Raw genomic sequence first — 24257 nt, 5'->3', positions numbered from 1 at the left:
GCAGCCTCTCAAGGGCTGTGAGGGGATCTGGGAGGGCCAGCAAGGCAGCAAAACCTAATTTAGAATTGCAGAGAGGTTCAGGAAAAGAAATCTCAACACACATGTTTTGTAGGTCTACATACTCACAACATATCCACAAGGGCTTCAGCCTCCTGTACTTCAAAAGATGCTGTCCTCTCCGGTTCTTGGTGTTTCCTAGGGTCCCAGAATAGAGGAGGAACTGAGAAAGGAAGGAGCATTTTGAAGCACCTCCTGAGTGCTGAAAATTTTCTTCTGTGACCCTTAAAGGACTCCACACTCTATTTCCTCCAAGGGATTGTCACTGTAACATTTGAGTATCCAAAGATCCCATTTGGAACTGAAAGTGGACCAAATATCACTAAAATCCAACCGCTCTGAGGAGACCAAGGATCTTGCAGTTTTAACAATTGTGTTCTGTGAGAAACTATCTTCCAAACTCCACACACACACACACACACATTCTCTTCAGGTTCAGCAGGAACCAGTGGGAAACAACCCAGAGGAAGTACAGCGGCTCCCTCTGTGGAGCACGCATGGGGGAAGCCAGGCCGAGGAAGCGGGGGTGTTCCCTGGGCGGTGATACAGCATTCTTTTCACTTGAGGCATCCGAGCCCAAGGAGCTGCAGTCTCCCCTGGGGAATATGACATAACCAGAGGCGGGAAGGGCCTCAAAAACAGACCGGTGTCCACACATCCTCCTCGAAAGGAAACCCCTTCCCATCCTGTGTGCGAGAGCTCCCACGTCCGCAGAGGCTCGAATGCCACCCTGTCTCCAGACAAACATCCCGAAGCCAGCGATCTGATAGGATGTGTTTATATTTACATGGTACATTTTAAAGCAATGGCTACATTGGTCATACATATTAGAAACCATAAAAAAAAGTTAAGAACTAAAATGTACATCATACACTTGTATATATATTTTTTACACAGAGGTAAAAAGGCTTATTATAAAAAAATCAATACAACGGGGTTTTTAGTATACAGGTAAAGAATGAATTATGCTTCAGGCACTTTAATTTGTTAATGTGAGCAAATAGCTTGGTGGTTTTTTGGGGGGGGGGTTCGGGGAAAGCTTCCAAACAGAAAATCTTTTGGTTAATGTTTTTGTTACCACAGATACAAAAATAAAATCTGAATAATTTCTCTTAGATGGTTGACATCAGTATGGCAAAGCTGACTGGGAAAACACTACACCCCGTTCGGCTGCAGTGTGGCAATTAGAGAGAGACGTATTTACATAAATGTCCCCATGGCTGTCCTTGTGCCTTCTTCACAAACCAAAAAGGATACGCGGAGTAAGATTCACTAGCGTTAACTCTTCAAAGGGGTGGAAAAGGACAAGGGGTAGAAAAGGACAAGGGGTAAAGGAAGATAGAAACAGATAATGAATAAACAGAGAGGGCAAACAGAAGCAGCTGGGATAGGTGTATTCTTACTGAAATAAATAGGGACGCTTGAACTGAGGTCTAATAAAACATACATTAGTGTTGTGCTTTGTAGAGAGGAGACCTTGAGAAAGACCCTGAGAAAATGCCTCAGGACGGGGGAGAAGATGGTCTTTCGACAGCATTTGGAGGCTGGCTGAAGGTTTCTAGATGCTCTCCAGACTGAGAAGTGGCTCTTTTCTTGCATCACCAGATTAACAGCTGTCTGCTCCTTTCCCAAACTGGAAGACCCAAACCAGTCACTTCGACAAACGAAAACGTCTACCAACAAACTCATAAGCACACTGGGTATTTACATCGATGACCTGATAAAGAAATGCAAAGGGCTCTCAGGTGAGCTGAAAACATTCCCAGGAAGGTAAGCGTGGCTAGCACTTTCCCAATATGATTGGCAGACTAGAAGAAAAGTCTCTTTCCTTGGAGACTGATGTCCTGTGTGCAGTTGAGAAGGGATGGGGGGAGTGGGGAGAGAGGAATGAGGCCATGCACTCAGCAATAATCACAGGAAGATCATGGCGGGAAGAAGAGCCAGCGCTGACAAGCCTGTCCCCTATGGTCTCCACGGCGTTCTGATTGTACTATGCTAGGTACAGGTAACCACTCTTCACTTCTTCTTTCTGCAGTAACATTTGGCTATTCCTTGCAATATGTTAGAAAAATACTCTTTTCCAGCTAATTAGAAGCCTCCTACGTGGCAAGGCGACAGGTGGACCCAGCCTGCTGACCTAACCATCCGTGCACCCAAAGTGGCAAGTTTGGGTCTGCAGGAGAAAGACACTTAGGCATCGGAAGGGTTTTTACATATGGCCTTGTTTTTTCCGAGTGTAAACGAAGAATTTGGTGACGTGAAATTGAGTCCAAAATGAAAACAAAAACACAAACCCATGAACAAAATGCAACCCACCACTCTTCAAATTGATGACTTTTAAAATTTCCCCCAGTTAATAGAAAATAGCCACTGGGGGGAAAAAAGCTCCCGTAAGTTTTATTTACAACCTTTAGCGTTTTTCAACTGGACCGTGTTTGGGAGAACACTGGTTTGGTTTGAAGAGACTATTTGGTTTGCAAAACAATGAGCAAAATTTCTTACTTCATTAGCGGTTTCTTCTGATATTGCTAAATTTTTACAAGTGGTGGTGACATAATTTTAAAAAGTTCTTCTTTAGGGGTAACCAGGGAGGCTCGGAGAAACCTGGAATCCCCTTTCTAGCCCTGGTCTGAGAGGATGCGATGCAGTTTAAAGAATTTTCCTGATTCTCGCAAGTTCATCTGAAGCTAAGGCTCAGTTCTCAGTCATTTTACGAGACAATGTTTTGCATCAGTGAGTAACTGACAGACTTTTTTTGGGGGAGGGGTGTGGAGACAGAAGATGATGATGGGCTCAAGATAGAAACTGCAGCTTACATGGGAAGTTTGGCTTTAGAAAAGTTAAAGCGATCTCGTTTTGTGGTAGAAGTTTGTTAACTAGCTCACCTCCTATACATAATAACTGACTGCAGGTTAAAATACATCTGGCAGGGTTTCATCATTCTGACATCCCATTTCCACAGGAACCTGAGGAAGCAAGCTCGTTAGCCACAGGCAAGCTCAACCAAGAGAAAGATGGTCTTCGGAGCTCCTGGAAAAACCAACGACAAAACCCACCAAAAAATCAGCAGTTCCCACTGAAGGCGCCTTGGAACTGGAAGAGGTGGGTAGGAAGGACATGAAATCAACACCTGTATGATGAGACGGTTAGCTTGATTACAGCTTGTTAATAATACATGAGGGTCTAGGCGGCGGCGGTTCCTTGCCTTAGAACACTGTGTGCGCGCACGTGGGTGAGACTGATGCAGGGGTGCAGAGTCCACCAGGCAGGTTCCCCAGGCTGGAACGGCGCCCTGGGTACCCGGGAGCGGGCAGAGATGAGAGGATGGAGAAGACAAGTCCCCTTGGGGCTGTGGATGGAGGGCGGTGGGGAGGGAAACCGAGTCACACAGCTGCTTTGTGCTTCCCGCCGCAGCACCTGCACATCACTCCGCAGTCGTAGCAGGCCCGCAGGGGCAGGTAACAGCACATACAGGGGGCCAAGAACGACAAGGCGATGAGGGCCATCCACCGGAGGCAAAACTTCTCGTCGCTAGTATCGCACGAGCACGGGTCTGTATAGTCCCCCTCGGGGTCCGACATACAGTGATAGAGCATGCTGTCCGCACACCACATACAGCTCACCCGGCGGATGCAAGTTCTCACGGAGTCGGGCGCGTCCTGACAGTGGCCCCTCCGGTTCTCCTCGTGGTTGAACATGTCGCGGCAGTACTCACACCGAGAGCGCTCCCCGTCCTCCTTCCGCCGCCGGGACTTGCCCCGGGAGGGCTGGGTCTTGATCACGCTGCCTCCGCGCCCTTTAGGGTCCTCGCCGAGGCCAAAGTCTGAGGAGTCCACGTAGGGGTAGTTGTAGTCGTGCTTGGGGACCTCGCCCTTGGCGAAGCGCACGTAGGAGTCCGCGTCCTCCGAGGGGTCCAGGTATTTGCCCCTCACCGGCGCGTGCCGGTAATCCTCGTAGCCCGTCATCCAGATCTTCTCCCGGGGGTTGATGCGCACGATCTCCTCGTCGTCGTCCGGGAAGCTCACCTGGCGGTAGGGCCTTGGCATCGGCTGCCCCAGGAAAAAGGAGGCGTTACTTCATAGCAGTGGCAAAACAAACCTCCGATATGCATCTTTCACCTTGGCAAAGGCATTGCTTTAAGGACCTGACCCATCCTGTACTTACTGAACAGCTTGTGGGTCAAAGATGTATTTCAAATTGTGAGTCCCAATCCCTTCCTGGGTCAGGAAGTCAATTTAATGGGTGGAGACCAGCATTTCCCCCCTTTTTGTTGCAGTATTACCATATATGGGGAGGGGGAAGTATACACAACGTTAAGAGTAAAGTGAATTTTCAGAAGCTGGGCATGCCCAGATCAGAAAGCAGAACTTGAGGCCTCCCTAGAGTATCCTCAACCTCCCTTCTGTGACGCCCCACCCCTAAGGTAAGGAACAGTGACCCCTATCCTGATTTCTAACAGCTTAGATTAGTTTCACCTGTTTTTGTACGGCATGCTCTCTTTTTAAAGACTGGTTTCTTTTTTTTCAGAGAAACGGAAGAACACTGGAGTGCACTGCATGTTACAAAGGTAAGTACCCTTGTTATCTTTGTGTACATAACATGTGCCTACTGGGCCATGATATACAACGCATGTCTCACTGTGGGTCATGTGCAAAACAGCGAACTATGAGGCTCACAAGTACCTTGTAATGTGGCTGGGAAGATAAGATGTTGAGATATGCAAAGGGTAAGAGTACAGGCTCCAGAGGCCAACTGTGTTTGAATCCTGCCAGGATCTCACAGGTGGTGAGCAGCAGAGCTGAATCTGAGCCCAGGATGGCCCAACCCAGGGACACGCCCTCTAGCCTTCAAACCCAACCTGCATCCCTTAGGAAGGAATAGTCATCTCTGCAGGTTGTCCCGCTACAGTTTGCATCAGTGCCTTGTCCAGAGGAGCGGGTGCGGGTGCTGAATACATAGTTACTGAGTTGATGCAGGTAAGCCTGCCTTGCACAGGGCATCCCAGTTGTGGCAAACAATGAGATTTTCCACCTTCAACGCCCTTTGAGCATGAAGGCTTTTTAAGGGATGAGGAGCATGGCTCTGAGCAAACCCACTGGAGTGGAATTCGGACCATGAAATTTACCAGCAAGTCGCTAAGCCTCAGCCTTGGTTTCCCTGCTGATCAAACTGCATAGGGCTACTGAAAGAATGAAGAGAAAGAATCTGTGCGGTGTCAGCATAGGGCCAGTCACACAGGATGTGCTGGGTACCTGTTGCCAATATTGTCATTATAATATTGTCCTAGAATTTATCACACGGTAATTAGCTTTACTCATCACTTCTCACCAGACTGTGAGCTCCTTGAGGGCAAGGGCCACGTCTCACAGGCTTTGATTTGCCCTAATTCCTGCCAGATTTCTTGATGTCAGAGTTTCCCCAACTTTGGAAAATCATAATCCTTCATTATTTCAAAACAAATCTTGGGAGCTGACACAGACTTTGCTAATAATTTATCTTGCAAAGCAAGGAGAGTCAAAAAGTCAATTCCCATCTACTGCTACCATAAAGTGATTTTAAAAAAGAACTTTTAATGCCAAAAATATTAGGAAGCACACACAGTAAAATGGATTTTGAAAAAGAGAGTCATATAAATCTATGTTATAAAACCTCGGTGCCTCGTGCTTTTTCTCTTTTCAAAGCAGACTGGTGGCCACATCACCCACATGGGCACCAGTCCACACCCCACAGTTTGAGAACCTGCTCTGAAAAACAGCCGCTTGGTAAATATTTGTTGAATTACTGAATTCCAGCTACAGCTCCCCAAGCAAGCCTGGGCCTGCAGCCCGCGATGCCAGGGCGCTCAAGCCAAGTGTACAGTATTCTGTGGTCCCAATCGCAGTTCTGTGCTTTCACACAAAGCCAGGAGGCCCTTTGGACGCAGGAACGCATAGTGTTAGCGTATGCTAACGCATAGTATGCTACCAGGAGGTAGCACAGTGTCCTGTGTGAGCAGAGACCTGCATTTGAATCTTGTTCCAACAGGGACTCTTATCTCCCTAAGCCTCAGCCTCCCCATTTCTCAACTGGGGATGCGGAGGACCTGCCTGTGGGTGATTTGTGAGGATTAAAGGAGATAAAGCACATGAAGGGCTTGGCGAGGTGCCCGGCACACAGAAAACTCTGCGTGGAGGGTGAGTCGCCTGCACCACCTCCAATATGGGGGCAGAGGTACTAAGTAGCAGCAAAGAAGAGGCCTGGGCTCTGGCACGTGGCTGAACGCCAGGGGAAGGAGGCCGTTCCAGGATCAGGAGCCGTCCACCCCGTGACCTCCGAGGAACAAGACCGCCACTCACCTGTTCGAGGTGATGGTGGTCCGTGGGGAATGGGCCGTGGAGGTGGCCCAGGGTATAAATCCTCCGGTGCTCACAGGACGTGGGGGAGGAGACTGTGCGAGGAGGTTGTTCCCTCTTCTGAGACGAATTAGAAGAACTGTCTGTAGCTGTCTGTGTAGGAGGAGGTAGCCGTGAGTTAATTAAAAAAACCAAACACCAAACCCGCACAAAAACCTAACACACCGTCTACGCACACCGGTGGCGTCTCGCTGGACTCCCCAGAATCTTGAGTTTATCCTGGCTATGGGAGGCTGGAGGACCCCTGAAGGGCTGGGTTGTTTAAACACAGCGGGCAGAGAAACCCAGCCACAGACCCTGGAAAGCTGGGTTTGTTTTCTCAAACTGTGGGAGCAGTGACCGGCTTTGGGGAAGGGCTCACCGCACCAGGCCTCCTGCTGGTGCGCTCCAGCTGGGATCAAGAATGGTCACCTGCCCACCGCACCAGGCCTCCTGCTGGTGCGCTCCAGCTGGGATCAAGAATGGTCACCTGTTTGTGGCCCTGGCTGAGAGGTCCTCGGGTAAGCAGAGGAGATGCAAACAAGCAACAATCAAACCCATATGTTCCTTTGTGGGGCTAACTAATCCCAGCCTGGGGACGTCTCAGAGATGAAGGATACCTCAGGGGTATCATGCGTACTGGCTTTCCAGGAAGAAATTTTGTAATCTTTGGCTCAGAGGCAAGCCTGGGGGTCACCATCTCTGGAGAGTGAAAGCAGAGCTGTTTTCCCAGTAGAGGCGACTAGTTCAGATTGGAGCCTCCATGATGGTGTCTTAGGAAGGTGATCAGCTATCAGAATGGACTGTGGCTGTGGACAGAGCACAGGCCCCCTTCGCTTCCCTGTATGCCCACCACCTAAGTGCTTCATGCTCCCCGGTGACCCCAGGTGATGGACACTCTCCACATCCCTGGGGCCCAGGAGCCGCATGCTCATAAAGGCTTTTGTCAAGTGCAGCTGGCAACTGCCTTTAAGACCAGGGCCCCTCAGAATTCTCACTACACCTGTACTTCCTTAGAGTGATGGACCCCCCCTTTTTTTCCCACAAGTAAATGAAAAGATTTTCCTTGATATCTAGGTGTCATATTTCTGGTAAATATCTAGGAACTCCTTGGCTGTAGCTTCTCACTCTTATATTCCCCTTATTGTATTTGCTTATTTATCTCCTTTTATTTTCCTGTTTTTTGTTCATGTCATAGATCCTCCAGAGAGCAAGGTAAGGTTAAAACAAAGAGACTTATAAAAGTTATTCCCCCCCATTTATAAAGTAATAAATGCTTAGAAAAATGGGAGTACAAGTATCCAGGAAAAAGAAAAGACACCCGTATTTCCATTATGCAGCACAACTGACGTTAATTTTTAAAACCTGGTGGACATGTGCAGCATGTCTCTGGAAACCCAACCCTCCTGGATTTTTCTTTGATTCTGTTTGGTTCATGTGATGCAGGGCTGATGCTGTTTCCAGTCCCACAATCCAGTGACTAATTCAGATGTGGACACACACACAGTCCTCCCCGAGGCAATACAGAGAGATTTCTGATGAAGAGGTAAGAAAAGATGCTGTCTGTCTCTATCTCTGAAGTTAAGAGCTAAGGGTCCTGTAAGCCTGGAATCCTGGTGGGGCGGCAGGGAAAGAAACTATGTGAGGATGAAGTGAGGCAAAACCAAGGGAAGAAGGCCCCCGCAGACACCACTTGAGCTTCTGGATCCAGCCAAGCCTGAATCCTGATCCACCCTAAGATGTCCTGAAGATAAGAGCCAATTCCCTTTGATAATTTAACCCCAGAATGCGTTGGGTTCGTCCCTTGGGTGCACCTTTCCCCCATTCCCGATTCCTTCTCTGTGGCAGCCTTCCACCTGCATCACATTCCTGGCCTCTCTCTTGCCTCACTCCTCTGCAGCAGGTGGAATGGAACAGGGTGTCCAGAGCCTGCTACTTCCCTCTTCTACCTCTTGGGAGCCACCCAGCTGGCAAACTGCATGTGTTGGCAACCATTCTTGGGACCGTGCGGTCTACTTGGAGGTCGAGAGCCCACCCCACTGTGGGGAGGGTGTGGAGACCCAGTGCACATGTGCCTGGTGGGGCAGGTCTGTCTAATCCTGGGGTCCATTCCTGGAATGTCCACTTCCCACAGGTGTAAGCCAGCACTAACATCATCAGTAAAGAAAGGTCTCCTATCTTTTTTTCTCAATTGGTTCAGAACTCAGATAGGAAAGAGTTGCTATTTACCCCTCAAATGCCAGTAACTGAAAGAGACCAGACTGATACACAAGAATTTTTACTTTCTTCCAAACTCTGGTCTGTCCTCCAACTCCCACCCACCCATTCCTTATGTCTTTGGAGATCCTGCCTCCCTCTTTTAACACACCAGTGGTTGTAAGCTGACAGCACGACAGAGCAAACAACCCCTAACAGTCTCACATCATGCGAGGGCTTATGATGTCAGGCCCTGGCTACACGTGAACACCACTGCAGGCAAAATATTGTCTCCGCGTCACACACAGGAAAACAGAGACTCAGAGAAATTCGGGATCCTGCGGACCGGTGGCAGGCAACCGCGGGCAGAGCTGAACTGAAATGCAGACCCTGCCCGCCAAGCCCGGTGGGATCTCAACGCACCACACCGCTGCTTCGCAAGCCCAGGAGAGCCCACGCCAGTGCCTGCTCTGTGTTAATCTTGGTGAGATTAATACGAGTACAACTATTCCAGGTAAGACGGTGCGCCCTGACTCATACAAACTCAGGAGAAAAGGGGATGGTGTCTCAGAATACAAAGGTTTCTACAGATCTCAATAAATACTTTCTGAATGAGTAGATAAGGGCCCTTCAGTATGATTCAAATCTCAAGGGTTAAACTCTTATCCAACACCCATGGGCCAGGCACGTCTTAGGTTAGAAGCTACCCTCGTATTAAACACTGTAATACGCACTCGCCATTAGTTCTTGGAAACTCAGTTAACACATCTGTCGCCTGGGGTTAGTCACCTGAATCCACCCTGTTTTCTGTGACCTGTGTCCAATGTAGGGAAAGTCATTCTGAGAAACGAGGCACACCCGGTATTTCCTAGTACTCCTCAGCCAATCAGACTCTCCCTTCTGATGCTCCCACCTTTCCTCCCCAGCCCGGACCAGCCTCTTCCCACTGTAAGATGCAAAGTTTCCTGGACAATTTTCTGACAATTCAGAGAACGTAAGGCTGAGAAAGGCCTTTCTAATTCTCCTAATCTGATGACAAATCTGTACAGAGGAGCGGGGAAGCCAGAAGGCTGAGGCGTGCCCCCAGTTTACCGCCTCCTGCAGGGAGGTCCCAGCCCAGCCCACAGCCTCCCCCCTGCCCGCCTGCTCTGGGCTTAGAGCACGCAGGAGAGGTTTCTTCGGAAGCTGAGGCTTCCCATCTCTGCTATCAGATAAATCTTGTCAAGAGGCTCAAGTGACCTACCAACAGAAGGAATGTACTATCAGGGTATCTCCAAGAGAGGCAAGAGGAAAAAACTTTTCATCACAAGTACCTCTGGACTGGTGCCCCCTTCTCTGCTCGTGGAGAAAAGCAGCCACTAGGCTGTGCACATCTGCACATCAACAAGCAAGATTCTAGAACATGTCTCTGTTACTTCTGTGCACAAGCTAATGACACCCAGCAACCTACCAATTCGAGAGCTTCACCTTCAACCTGGAAAGACTGGCTGCGTTTTCAGCTCGCCTTGCTGGTGGGGCAAGGGAATCTCAGAAGTGCTACAGGTTTGAGCTCAAGAAGAACAAAAGCAGAGGTCCTCTGTGCTTGGGGACCTCAGGCTCCTTAGGGGGGTGGCTTCAGCGGCAGGCTTCCTGAATCAGAGAGAGCAGGCAGAGCCAGGCTTTGATGCCACCCACTGTGAACAAGGCCAGACACTGCCACTGCGACGCCACCCGCTTGTAGGAGGTCCCGTGTGACGTGAAGCAGTGCTCACAACCACTGTCACCTGCAAACGTACCCGCCAAAAACACTTGCCTCTGGGTTTGCGTTCGACTCCAGCTCAGTGTCAATGCTCTGTTAAAAAGATGTCCAATTAAGAAGGCTGTAACCTAACATGAGGCACTGAACAACAGAAATGCGATGGAATGTTATAATGCTAAAAAACAGGGTCTCAGCCCAGGCAGACTAGATTTGAATCAATTCTCTGCTAATTATAAGTTGTCTGATTTTGGTCAAGGTGACCTCTAACTCCAGTTTTCACATCTGCAAAATGGAACAAAAACTGTCCTCAGGGTTACTGCAAAAACGAAATGAGATTAAGCATTTCCATTTTCTAAACAAAAAGTTACTGATCCTGTGATTGGGTCCCCTTGCTTAACTCATAAAAATTAAAATGCTTTATCCAGTGATTCTCTGGACTTTTCTAAGCAAATCCTGTCACCCACGAAAGATAGTCTGGTCTCCTTTCCAATATTTGTACCTTCTTTTTCTTGCCTTACTACATTTTGCCAGGGTTTCCAGCATGATATGGAAAAACAGAATGGCTCTGTTTGTCTTGAACCTAACTTTGGTGGGACTTCTAATGATCCTCTATTATATATAATGTTTCCAGATAACTGGAGTGATTATGAAGTTCCCAAAGTTTTGGACTTTCCTGGTGGTGCAGTGGTTAAGAATCCGCCTGCCAATGCAGGGGACACGGGTTCAAGCCCTGGTCCAGGAAGATCCCACATGCCGCGGAGCAACTAAGCCCGTGTGTCAAACTACTGAGCCTGAGCTCTAGAGCCTGTGAGCCGCAACTACTGAGCCCTCATGCCACAACTACTGAAGCCCATGCTCCTAGAGCCCATGCTCTGCAACAAGAGAAGCCACCACAGTGAGAAGCACGCGCGCTGCAACGAAGAGTAGCCCCCGCTCGCCGCAACTAGAGAAAGCCCACGTGCGGCAACAAAGACCCAAAGCAGCCAAAAATAAATAAAATAAATAAATTTATAAAGTTCCAAAAGTTTCCTTGGATTCTAGATTGCTAAGAGTTTTCACCAAAAGATGTTGGATGTAGCCAGATGGTTTTTCTGTGTCTATTGAGATGACTACAGTCTTTCACCTTTGTTTTATTAATGTATGAATCAAACAGTTAAACTTTGCTAATATAAACCATCTTTGCATGCCTGGGATATGATCTACTCTACTGGTCTTCCATTACATTTGTTTTATAAATATTTGATGTGATTTGGTAATATTTTACTTTAAAACTTTACGTCTAGATTCATAAGTGAGTTTGGCCCCTGTTTTTCCTCTCCTTGAGCTCGTCTTGCTCATTTTTGCAGCAGTGTTACGCTAGTCCTGTCAGCTGAGCTAGGCAGTGTGCTACCTTTTTCTGTACTTTGGAACAATATCTATAACATGGGGGTTCTTTAAAAAAAAAAATTGAAGTACAGTTGATTTACAATATTGTGTTAGTTTCAGGTGTACAGCAAAGTGATTCAGACACATACATTTTTTCAGATTATTTTCCATTAGAGGTTATTATGAGATATTAAATATGGTTCCTTGTGCTATACAGTACATCCTTGTTGCGTATCTATTTTATGTATGGGAGTTACGTTTCTTAACCACCTAAATTTCGTCCCCCTTTTAAGGGGTATACCTTTGAGTACATTTTCAATTTTTTCTGTGGTTATATTAAAACACGTATTTTGAGTAATAAGCTTTGCATGGCTTGGTCCTAAAGGCAGTAATCTGAGACAAGCGTTTAATAAGGAAGCACAGGAGGCTGAGACAAGAAAGGGAAGGGAGGTGGAAGCGAGAGTCAGAGGGTACTAACATGAAAGAGTGGCCCCCTCCAACCTTAATAAAATAGAGACACGACCAGCCTGATCAAGTCCACACTGGTAGGGAAAACACTGGAAGGCTGGCAACCAACCATTAATTTTCTTCTCCCTCTTGGGGATGAAGACAAATGGGATGGATGCCACCTCCAGAGAGGCAAGCAAACAAGTACAGCTGCTTGATCCTCTCTGTATCTTCAGGAGCACATGAGCTGATGTGAACATGCAGCTCGTAGAGCCAAGCCTTATCCGAGCAGCCATTTCTGGAGAGTGACAGGCCTATGTGTTCTGAATAAGGCATAGAAAACAAAGTGAAGAAACTGTTTAAGGAGCTAATCTGCGCCATCCAGGAATCATACAGAAACGTTAAGCAAAAATAGCACTACTCAGAGGGAACTGGGAAGCCTCGACTCCAGGCCAGGCTAGGCCACATGTCTTGGGCCAGTTGTTAACCTCTGTGGGCCTCAGTGTCCTCATGTGTAAAACAGGGAGTCGCCCTGGATGATCTCCAAGGTCTGTTTGAGTTCTAAAAGTTTTATGTGTAATCGTTCTGGCTTCCTCCTCAGAACATTACAGCGGAGTCTAAGACGATTGCTTAGTTGATTCAAGAGCCACAGGATGTATGCCAACTATACCTCAATGAAAAATATATAAAATAAGAAGTCATCACCATATTGGGGAAAAAGCTGCAGGATTAATTCAGACTGATAAAAGTAGAATTCTGCCCTGTCTTGTAGATGCTGCGGAATTTTTTTTTCTTGGCTGCGCCCTGTGGCTTGCAGGATCTTAGTTCCCCGACCAGGGATCGAACCTGGGCCCCCTGCAGTGGCAGTGCAGAGTCCTAACTACTGGACCGCCAGGGAATTCCTGATGTTTTGAATTTTTAAAGACGGCTAGCTAGTAGTTATGACCCCAATTTGTATTATTTTTACTGCAATCTACCACCAAAATAGATTTCAGCCACTGATACGACCAAAGCAATATTCAATATTCTTCCTATTGCAGGGGCTTCCATTTTATTTTTTTAAAAAGCATGTATACACACATGCATTTATATATAAGTATATAGCATTCTTCTCAGCCTCTGGCTGGGAGATGAGACTGATCTCATGGAAGTCTGGGCATCTTCTGCCTCTCAGAAGACAGTAAACTGTGCTGGGCGTCAGGAGACTGCCGGCTCCAGTGGTTTGGCGCTGAGCTGTTGTTTCTAACTCTTCAGCAAAGCAAGCCTTTCCCCTCAGTAGCTGTTAGACCGGCAGGCCTATGGCTCATCCTTTTCCCTTTGGTAAACAGGAACTTGTCCCCCATTCTGTCAACAGGTCACACTGGCTCACCTGTCCTCAGGGCCTACATTGGTTCCAGGTGTCCTCTTTCAAAGAGGCAAGCAGAGCAGGAAATCTTTTATGGCTCCAGCTAGCAGGCAGTGTGGGTCTAAGAGGCTGCTGGTGAGGGGAAAGGAGATGACTCTGTCCTAGACTCTAAGACAGTATTCTGTCCAGGACCCGGAGGATAGATAAAGTGGGCATTCTTCTACGGTGAAAAACAACAACAAAACCAAAATTCCCACACATTTAAAAAAAAAGGGACGTCCCTGGTGGCGCAGTGGTTAAGAATCTGCCTGCCAATGCAGGGGACACGGGTTCGAGCCCTGGTCCGGGAAGATCCTACATGCCGTGGAGCAACTAAACCCGCGTGCCACAACTACTGAAGCCTGCGTACTCTAGAGCCCGTGCTCCGCAACAAGAGAAGCCACCGCAATGAGAAGCCGGCGCACTGCAACGAAGAGCAGCCCCCGCTCGCCACAACTAGAGAAAGCCTGCGCGCAGCAACGAACACCCAACGCAGCCAGAAAAAAAAAATAAATTAATAAATCAATTTATAGGAAAAAAAAGTTTTATGTTTCTAAATTTTGAAATTAGGTGAAATTTTGACATGAAAGGAAAGGACTCTGATAAAGCCACAGCTTAGCTTCACTGGCAGGGCTGTGATCAGGAAGCGGGTTTCAGGTAACCTTGAACATGTACTCTGCATGAATTAATAAAATGGAAATAGTAGTATATTACTATCCACAGCTTAAAAAGATGAGATGGGGCCTCCCTGGTGGCGCAGTGGTTGAGAGTCCGCCTGCCGATGCAGGGGATACGGGTTCGTGCCCCGGTCTGGGAGGATCCCATATGCCGCGGAGCGGCTGGGCCCGTGAGCCATGGCCGCTGGGCCTGCGCATCCGGAGCCTGTGCTCCGCAACGGGAGAGGCCACAACAGTGAGAGGCCCGCATACCGCAAAAAGAAAAAAAAAAAATTAAAAAAAAAAAAAAAAAAAGATGAGATGATACATGTGTAAGTGAAGAAAGACACAAGTTGGTGGACTACCAAAATGCCTTTGGGCTTCCTGAAATTGAGAGCATTTCAAAGCTTTTGTTTGAACCTTAGACATTTAATTGCTTTAATTTAGCCACTGTAGGTATTACGTGTTGAATAAAAAGATCCTCCTCTTACTGTGCAATGTGAGCTTGATAATTACTGGCATTCAGAAGATAAAGCAGCTCCCACCCATCTTCTGAGAACTTCCATGCCACCCCATGCAGTGCTGGGTCTCAGCCAGCAGCATTAATGGGACGCCGCTCCCTGGTGTCATCCACAAAGCATAGCTGTCCTTCCCCCAAAACATTTTTGCTTTTCTTAACAAACCGCCATACATTAGTTTCACTAGTCAAACTCTAGACGTAATTTACATTTTCAACCTATTTTCTCTTTTACTTATTCTCTCCCTGCACCACTCTATCCCACTCCCTTAATTCCAAGGGTAAAGACAACAGAAACTTTTTTTTTTTTTTTTTTTGCGGTACGCGGGCCTCTCACTGTTGTGGCCTCTCCCGCTGCGGAGCACAGGCTCCAGACGTGCAGGCTAAGCAGCCATGGCTCACGGGCCCAGCCGCTCCATGGCATGTGGGATCTTCCCGGACCGGGGCACGAACCCGTGTCCCCTGCATCGGCAGGCGGACCCTCAACCACTGCGCCACCAGGGAAGCCCAACAGAAACATTTTTGATCAACTGATCTTCTAAAATGAGACTGGGGGTCTCAGGCAGGCACAAGAGAACCCCATAGTGCCACTGAAGAAGTCAGTTGAGGTTTTAAGCCAATGTACTAGTTGAAAAGTCCATTATTTAGGCGGCTCTTTGGCAATGATGAGAATCTGGTATATTTCATATGCGAAATCTATTGAAACTTATTGAATAAATATTTCCTTTTCTTAAAGTTCTCTGAAAGGCAGCAAGCAGATTTGGGGTTTGCATTCTAGGTGAACAGTGTATGGAACTGAGCACAAGTTGCTTCACCTCTCTGAGCCTTGGGGACTTTATCTGCAGAAATGGAAGTGTCAATAAGTACCTCATAGTCAGTTGTGAGGACCAAATACAGTAACGTACATGAAAGTGCAGGGCGCAGTGCCAGGGATAGCTCCACACCACAGTGCCTTTCCTTCTCCTCCCCTTGGGCCAGCAAACAGTAACTCAAAGGAAATATTTCACCCTGGGAAGGTTTTGAGTCCAAAAGGATCAATGATCACAGCTAATTAATGGCAGAACCAAGTTTAGACTCCTGGCCTCTCCCCAACCTCCAAACTCTGCACAAACAGGAGTCACATGCCACTTTACCTTTTAAAAACATCCCCTGTCTTAGAAAATCAGTGAACGAACCCCATTTATTACATAACTGGTAGATTTGCCTTCAGTTTTAATGTGTGTTGGGGATGGATTAGGTGGAAAAAACTCTTCAAGAAAAGGAAAATTTTGTGGTATGCTGCAGTCTTCTGATTCTATAAGTGAAAGCTTGATATTTACAGAATTCCACAAATTCATTTTTTTCTACTTAATCAAGAATGAAAATAACCACAACTTGCAAAGACTCAAAAGCTCATCTAGGACAAGACAAATTACTGCTTCATACTTTGGTTTCAACCACATGTTCTAGCCACGCTTTAGAAAATACCTGAAGTGGAGGGGAGGGGTTGGAGATGTCATTAGGAGCAACTGCTCTGAATAGCCAGAAAGTAATCAAATGCAGCTTGTGAGGAACAGGATATCAAGGGTTCAAGCATAGGGCACGACGAAGAACCACGTTTTCCAGTCTGGGCAAAAACATGGCTAAAATCTGACAGTGCTGTAAAAGACATTTTTCCTACGTGAAGGAGGACTGCCTACCTAAACAATGAAAGGATGATGAAACACCACAACATAAACAAAAAAAGAAAAAAAAAAAAGAAAGGCTGGTTAACATCTCTATTGGAGTATAATTGCTTTACGATGGTGTGTTAGTTTCTGCTTTATAACAAAGTGAATAAGCTATACATATACATATATCCCAACCAGCCTTTCTTAACTGGGTTCTAGGAGAGAATTCCGACCCACACAAAATGCTATGAATGACTCTTCTCGATTCTGCAAATGACGGTACACAGTTAGTGCTATTCTAGGTGCACAAGAGAGAAGTTAACTCGTTACATAGGATGGATGCTGTAAAGTGTGAGGGGTTCATTAGGAATCCCTATTGAGAAGTGCTGCCCAAATCCAGAAGCAATACTGAGGTGGGAGAATTAACCTTGGAGGTGGGAAAATAAATCAAAACCTTATAGGGACTTCCCTAGTGGTCCAGTGGCTAAGACTCTGCACTCCCAATGCAGGGGGCCCGGGTTCGATCCCTGGTCAGGGAACTAGATCCCACATGTCACAACTAAGTGTTCGCATGCCACAACTAAAGATCCCACATGCCGCAACTAAAAGATCCTGCGTGCCGCAACTAAGACCCGGCAGAGCCAAATAAAGAAAAAAGAAAAAAAGAAAAAAAGCCTCATATAGGGCCGGCCTTCCTATTGCTATTCTGGGGACTTCTAGGCTGTAACACACTCTCAGGCTCCAAGTCTGTCACATGAATGGGCCACACGGGGCACTGGTTACATATTTATTCTCTTATCTCTTCTCCCCTTTCCAACTTGGGTCCAGGAGAACCTAAAACATAACTCTTGCATAAGGTTGACATAAAAAATAGAGCTGAAATACCATAAATATAATTATTCAACAAACATAGAGCAAAACGGCAGTGGTGAACGGGGTAAGTGAGGAGAGGGTGTTCATTGTCCCTCCACTATGAACTGGCTGTGTCATCTTAGGCAAGTCGCCCATCTGACTTCACGACTTGTGTCTATAAAATGAGGCAAATCCTACTTTGTTTGCCAGAAGGAAGGAGGCTGGCTCAGCTGACATGAAAAAATCCCTTCCAATTCCAAGACCTAGAATTCTGAGGCGTTGGCACGTCTACAGCTATTCTCACCTCCTTGCAAGCCAAACATTTCCAGCTAACTCTTGTCAGGTCTCCTACCTTTAATGTGCCATTATTTCCATGGTGGACACACTGCTTCCTAACACTAGGCAGAAAAAAACAGCCGGAAGAAGAGCACCGAGAGCCACACAACTCAACCTCTGTTGAGTCTCTTCAATCTCTTTAAACCCCCAGATGCGGGAAATCAGGATTGCTGGATTCCTCCTCCTCCCTTGACCAACCCCCTCCCCGCCTTTTTGAGAAAACTCCCTCTTATTTTTTTCTTTCTTAAAAAAAAAATCAATACGTGTATATCATTTAATATCTCAAGTAGCGATCTCACCCCTCCCCATCTCAGCTTCTCACTCCCCAGAGAAATAAATTCTTGTGGCTCTTTCTCCTTGTATTTCTCTCTCCATCTTTTTAAACAGCATCTTGTTAATACTACTCTTTCCTGCTTTGCAGCTTTGGATATTATTTAAGGCCTTCTTATTATGGAAGATGAAGACTTAGCTATTTTATACACCCCAAGCATCTTTCTATAAAGCAAATATTTCCCTAATCCCCCAGCTTTAGAGACAGAATCCAGCCACTCAGCACAATGACAGCTGAAGCACCAACAGCACTTGACCACAGATTCTCGACGAGCCTGCTCTGGAAGTACGTGTACCCTGCAGCTGCATTCTCCCAAGATCGTATTAAAATTCTCCTTGTCTAGCTATGAAGATGCTACTAACATTTGTAAATGATTTTAGAGCTCTGCAGCAGTAAAGAAACCACCAGGTTTCAATGGATCCAATCCTACAAAATAAGAACTTGGAAAATTGTTCATTAAATGACTATAAAACCCAGAGCCTCTCTAGTTCTATATAGTCCCTTTACTCACTGCCTCCCCATCCCCGATGACCCCCACTTCCTTGTGGGCCCCAAACCCTCTGGGCCCAGAGTCTTCAACTGTAGGGCGCCAGGAGAATGTCAGTCCTAAGCTGGGGAGCAAAGCAACTCGGCCTCTCCGCGGAGCTACACTGTCCATCTCTCAAGGGCACGTGGGCCTCCTCCACAAGACATGCCGAGCACGTGTCTCCCCCACAAGACAAAAGCACAACAGAGGGATAGACTCTCGAGGGTCCTTCCATTCTGTCCCTCTCAAGGCTCCCCGGCTCTGGGGAGAGAAATGAAAAGCTGTCTGCCAGAGGCACGGATGAGAGCGGGCTGACTCTCAACAGGGCCCCCAAATGCCCGCCACAGAACACTAGCCTTTGTTGTCGTTGCTTTATACCCTCTCCATTACTCATCTTACAAATTTGTACCAAATGGCTCAGACACTGCAATTCCCTCCCACATCCATATTTAATGCTGGGCACACCCTGGCTACCTAGGGATTTGCGTGCACCTGGATGGATCACGGTATCTGAGGTCTCCCAGGGAGCAGAGAAGACCGTGAGGGGTGGAAGGCAACAAGGAACATGAAAAGCCAAAGGCTTAGAGTGGGTGATGATGCTTGGAGCTCTTCTCCTAGTTGTAGATGCGTCAGAAAACACAGCGAGAAAACTATGACATGAAGCTACTGAGAATCCCTCAAAATCACCCACCTTTAGATGGTCCCCCAGGATAGCAATAAAGCCAATGAGTAAAATATGAAACCCTATGATTGTTACATACTATACTGGGGTTCAGAGCAACCATTTATTGAGCACCTATACAGCAAAGCTTTATAAGGTTGTAGAGACTATCATGAGGACTGCTTCTAATTAGATGAAGAGTCATTCATTCAGCAGTTAAAATACGAAAACCAAAAAAAGCAACAGGCTTTCAAGTAGCAAGAGAGAAATAAACAAGAGTACTATGGGATTTGAAAGAAGAGAGAACAATCACAATCGGTTCAGGGAGAAATACTAAGACACCTAGATGGATCAATAGCCCAAGACTCAGAAAATCAGAGCAGTGGCTAATCTGGAGTCTCTGGTGGTGGCTCCATCAGGAAAGATGTGGACACACCAGGCTGGTGGCAGGAGAGGCGTGGGATGACTGCCGAGGCAATGTGTTGGCGACTGGCAAGACGCATGGGCAGAGGATGTGTGTATGTGTCTGCACACGTGTGTACACATGCTAAGCTGGATGCTAATTACCATCCTGAGAAGTCAGGGGGACAGGCTGGTTTAGGGGCTGAGAGTCAGGAAAGTATAAGACAGCCCAGGCTTGGCGAGCACCCAAGCCCCACAACTTCTCCACGGTGGATATGGGGATGCCCCTTCCTCCACTTCATCCCCCAACGTGGAACGTGCATCCATATATTGTCCAGTGTCCTATCTTCCTCCCGGTCCCAAGGAATCCCCTGAAAAGAGGGAAACCCCTGGTTCCAGCAGCAGAAACAAAAGATCTACTCCCGGTTCCTCAAGTTATGCCTCTAAAGGATTTCTCCCACATACACTGTTCTCTTAGAAAATTCTCATTCTGGCTCATCATAAGCTGTAAGAGGGTCTATCACCATTTATACTCTTTCTATAATAAATGAGTTCCAAGTTCTAAACATCTGTCTTACCAATGTAAGTTTTAGAACGCAACAAACCTTGGGAAGCTATAGGCTACACAGGAGTTAACGCAGCTGCTCTCTTCCATGGCTCCAGCTTTCAGAAATCTCCCCGATTTCTTAGGACAAAATGTCTCACAACAGGGAGCTCGTGAACAAACAGGAAACCTGGCGCATTAGCCCCTGACGACACTCCCATCCTTACATGGGATGTTGCTAATAGTCAACGGCTTAATGACTGGGCTTGTCTTGGGGAAGGGAGGCCTATTAATAGGCCCCTGTTTGTAAACAAGTGGAATGAAGGCAAGGATCACATACATCAGGGCCCATAGGGAATGCAATTAAGTCGCACTCCTCCTGCAGTGAGTTTCCGAGTGTCTGGAAGCAGCGGGGCTGTTTCTATACTTCCTTCCAGGCATTCGGCCTTACCCTAGAGCAGCACATTGATCCCCTGTGGATTAAAGGACAAAACCAGGAGGGATGCTGGCTTCCATCATCAGCCTGTTCCCTCTTGCCCTCTCCTGCTTCCATAAATCACTTCTGGCAGGTAGCTGGGAAGCAGCTGCGAATGACAGTTTTGCTCTGGAGCACAGGAAGCCACCTTTTAACCCGCCTGCTGTTGTTTGTCTCTCAAAACGTGACAAAGGAACAGATGTAAGCAACATGCCAACTGTCGAGAGGATCTGCTTGGAGCGCTATAGGAAGCCTGCTCAGAGCCACGTTACACCAGCCGCTGTGCGGAGGCACAACTGAGTTCATTTCCTGACATATCCCCCCCGTGCCCCCATCCCAAGCACTCTCTACTCACGTCAGGTCGGGGTCTGAAATGCTCAGGCAACTCAGTACATGCATCCCAGCTGCCACCTTCGCTCCCCGTCTCGAAGCCTGTTCCCAAACCCTGTTCCAATGCCACCGAGGTCCGGTCCAGCCTCAGCTCCCAGGGGTCTTCTCTGACCCCCACAACCCTCCTTGTAAAGGACCTTGGACCAGAGCACTTTACAGTCTGTGCTGGCTTCTAAGCTTCTCACAGGCCCACCTCATCGCTGTCCAGATCACCCAGTTACCTCCATGAGGGCTGGAGCTGGGTTCACACACCTCTGTCTTCCCAAAGTAGTGTTTTTCAAATTACTAGTTGCAGGATGAGTGGGTCGGGAATCAAGTTTAAAGGGTTGCAACTAATATTTAAAATATTAAATACAAACACAGCTTATAAAAGATACTCTTGGGACAACTGAGGAATTATCGGGGAACTATTAGATGATATTATGAAATTCCTATTAATTTTCTTAGGTCCAGTAATGGTGTGGTATAGGAGAACGCCTTATTTTTACGCGATGCATGCTCAGGTATTTAGAGGCAACTTACTTTCAACTGGATCAGCAGAAAAATTATGTGTGTGCGCCCGCATGTATAAGTTCACACACACGCACAGATAAAGCAAATGGGGCAAAATGTTACAACTGTTGACTCTAGGTGTAGAATATACAGGTGTTCACTGTACTATTCTTTAAATTTTCCTGTATGCTTGAAAAGTTTCATAATAAAAAGCAGAAGAAAATAAAAAGGAAGAGAAAAGAATCACAATGCAGGGCATGAAATACGATCTGGTTTGGGATGTCTATGGATGTGTGTCCTAGGTTACAATTTAAATGTATTTCTTCCTGTGGGTCAAGGCCGAGACTTTGAAATGCTGCCCTACAGCTCCTGACAGCACCAAGCACACAGCAGGTGCACAGTGAACTGTTTGTTTAATTAACTTCTAAAAGCACAGAATTTAGTGAAGGGGCAAGCTGAGAAATCATTTTGTCTCCAGTTACATCCCATTAACTCAAGCTGTGTCAAAATATCCAAGCCATTTCCTGCCTTAGCACATTTGGCCCTAACCTCAACTCGGCCTTCAGGACTCTCTTATCAGATGTTTAATTACTCATCAGGAAGGCTACTCCCCTGCCCGGCACCCACCACACAAGAGAGGTTGGGGGAGCTGGTTGTTAATGCAAGACTCTGAGAATAGGGTGACCAGTTGTCCCAGTTTGCCTGGGATTGAAATATGTATTTTGCTGGACTAGGGACTGCCAGTGCTAAAACTAGGACAGTCCCAGGCAAACCAGGACGGCTAGTCACCTTAAGTGTGAAGGAAGACTGGGAGAGTGCCCTGGACAGCTCTAGGAGAGCTGATACTATGTGCCTTGTAGCATCACGGCAACATGAGGGACCAGGGAAAACCCAGGGCAGCAAGATTATGACAAGGCAGAGATCTCCCTGACAGCATCCCAACAGCAACAGCAAATACCAAATTGCCAAGTGTCTCTCATGCCCCTAAACAGAACCTCTCTCTGATTATTCACCAACTCATCTGGAAAGCACAGGACAATGGGAACTTACTGTAAAAACGTCATCATCACCAAGCTCAGCCTCATTATGGATGGTGGAAGATGAGGTTGTTGAGCCTAAAAAGACACAAAAACCACAAAAAGGTGTTTCTAAAGAGGATAAGTCAAAGCCAATCACTTAAAAAAGTATATTTAAATAAACCACATCCTATTCCTTTCACATGTGAATCACCAGCAGAAATATGTTACCTGGGAATTAAATGCTTTTAATTTACCCTTCTTAACTGACTCTAGCCAACATGTTCCCTAAATGAACTTTGCCTACTGTTGTTCCCAAATCAATCCCTCAAACTCCCTCACTGGCCACTGGAGAACAAGTACACAGAGAGGCACCACAGAGGCCATGCATCATGACCGGACTCCACCAGTGACCCCCATGCCCCCACTGTGTAGTGGGAAAAGCAATGGATGGAGAACTCCAGGTTGGACGGGCCACCATCTCACTGCATAACTGGACTTAGAGGTCAGGGCTTTTCATTTACTCACGAAGGGATTTGACTAAATAGCTAGAATGGTTGCTTCCTGTGCTGAAATTCAGACACTGTACTCTAAACCCCAGATTGTGGGAGCCACCTTCTAAGCTGATACCTGGGCAAAGAGGTTTTCTCTTAATACTAGGGTATCGATGAGTTTTCTTCGTTTTTGCGGGCCAACATTTAGGTTCATTTAGGCTCATGTCAGAAAACCCAGTTTATTCCATCAGGAAAAATAATGGTCATTTAGGGTTCAATTGGTTTATTTGTTCAACGCTTTCTTCATTCTGGCAGGCAAATTACTGTAACTTCCCCTTTTCCCTCCTAATACCACTCCGTAATGTGTGGATCAAATCAACTGACACTGTTAATGGCCAAAAGGAAAAACACACTTAAATTTGCATAAGTGATAGATCTACCAAAAGGTAAATTTAGTCTCTATCTTCTCCTTTTCTTCGTTAGGTCTTACAAAATGTACATTTGGAAAATATTTTGCTATTACATGAAACTGAAATCAAAAGACTTGCTCAGAAAGGAATGAGAAACATTTACATTTCCAAAGAGGGATCACAGGAGGAAAAACAAGTCCCACAATACCCTGTGTGCAATTCCTATTGATCTCTGAGGATTTTTCTCTATTATTTGAATTACTCTAGTCAATCAACGTTTAAGGCAAGTTTGATAGAACAGAGCTAGGTAGAGTGTCTACAGAGAAAAAAATTACAAGAGAATCAAATTCTGTGTGTAGCTTCAGTGACTAAGTACATGGACATACTGCTTCTACCAATAATACAGGATACTCTCTCTTCTAAACATTTAAAAGCTATGTTTAATAACAAGATTTTAAACATTTGCCACTTGTGTCAGATCTATGATGTGAACACTGGCTGTTACTCATTTTGGCCACCCTGGGATTGCAGTTCCCTGATTCGTGTTCCAGCCAGAAATGTCTCCCTGCTGATGTTAAGAGATTTTTCTTTTGAGATTTGCTTTTCTCTCTTCCCCCAAATCCGCAATGAAGAAAATGACTTCAGAACATATTTATTTCATATACAAATAAAACATGTATTCTTTTGTGATTAATCTCCCCAAATTCTGAATTTGGCTTTACCATGCCTTGCTTAATATTCCTTTATTCACAGGGCCCTGGCTATGGAACCTTGAACCCTTTGATTTGATAACTGAATGTGTCGAAGTGGAGAATTTGTATGTTTGGATTCTGTGGATTCTAGAAAAGCCCATGAGAACTCACTGCCTAAGAGCCTTCCAGGCCACGATTAAATGCAACACAGTGTTTACCAGCTGCTCACCCATGGACTAAGGAGTCACAGATCCCT

The 24257-nt window shown here is 46.5% G+C and overlaps 1 protein-coding gene and 1 long non-coding RNA gene across 4 annotated transcripts in view; one reads left to right on the top strand and one right to left on the bottom strand.

Annotated features, from left to right (window-relative positions):
* Positions 1-1026: 1026 nt before the first annotated feature.
* Positions 1027-24257, bottom strand: part of SPRED2 (sprouty related EVH1 domain containing 2) — a 126574-nt gene continuing 103343 nt past the window's right edge. For both annotated transcript variants that reach the window (XM_081254248.1, XM_081254247.1), the window contains 3 exons: positions 22440-22504; positions 6393-6542; positions 1027-4106 (listed from right to left, as the gene is read on the bottom strand). In XM_081254248.1, coding sequence (XP_081110374.1) covers positions 3441-4106; positions 6393-6542; positions 22440-22504 — 881 coding nt within the window. In that variant the 3' untranslated portion in view covers positions 1027-3440. The remainder of the gene's footprint in view (positions 4107-6392; positions 6543-22439; positions 22505-24257) is intronic.
* Positions 3035-11946, top strand: LOC308627830. Of its 2 annotated transcripts, none has more exons than XR_014017448.1 (5): positions 3035-3159; positions 4585-4624; positions 7875-7974; positions 8933-9108; positions 9551-11946. It is a non-coding gene; the product is annotated as an uncharacterized lncRNA (long non-coding RNA). The 2 variants fall into 2 exon arrangements; XR_014017449.1 differs by having other exon boundaries at positions 7875-8506.

The sequence above is a fragment of the Mesoplodon bidens genome (genome assembly GCF_964165515.1).
Source record: "Mesoplodon bidens genome assembly, chromosome: 14".
NCBI lineage: Eukaryota > Metazoa > Chordata > Mammalia > Artiodactyla > Ziphiidae > Mesoplodon > Mesoplodon bidens.
The sequence above is the reverse complement of the archived record's forward strand: the minus strand, read 5'-3'. Positions and strand labels throughout refer to the sequence as shown.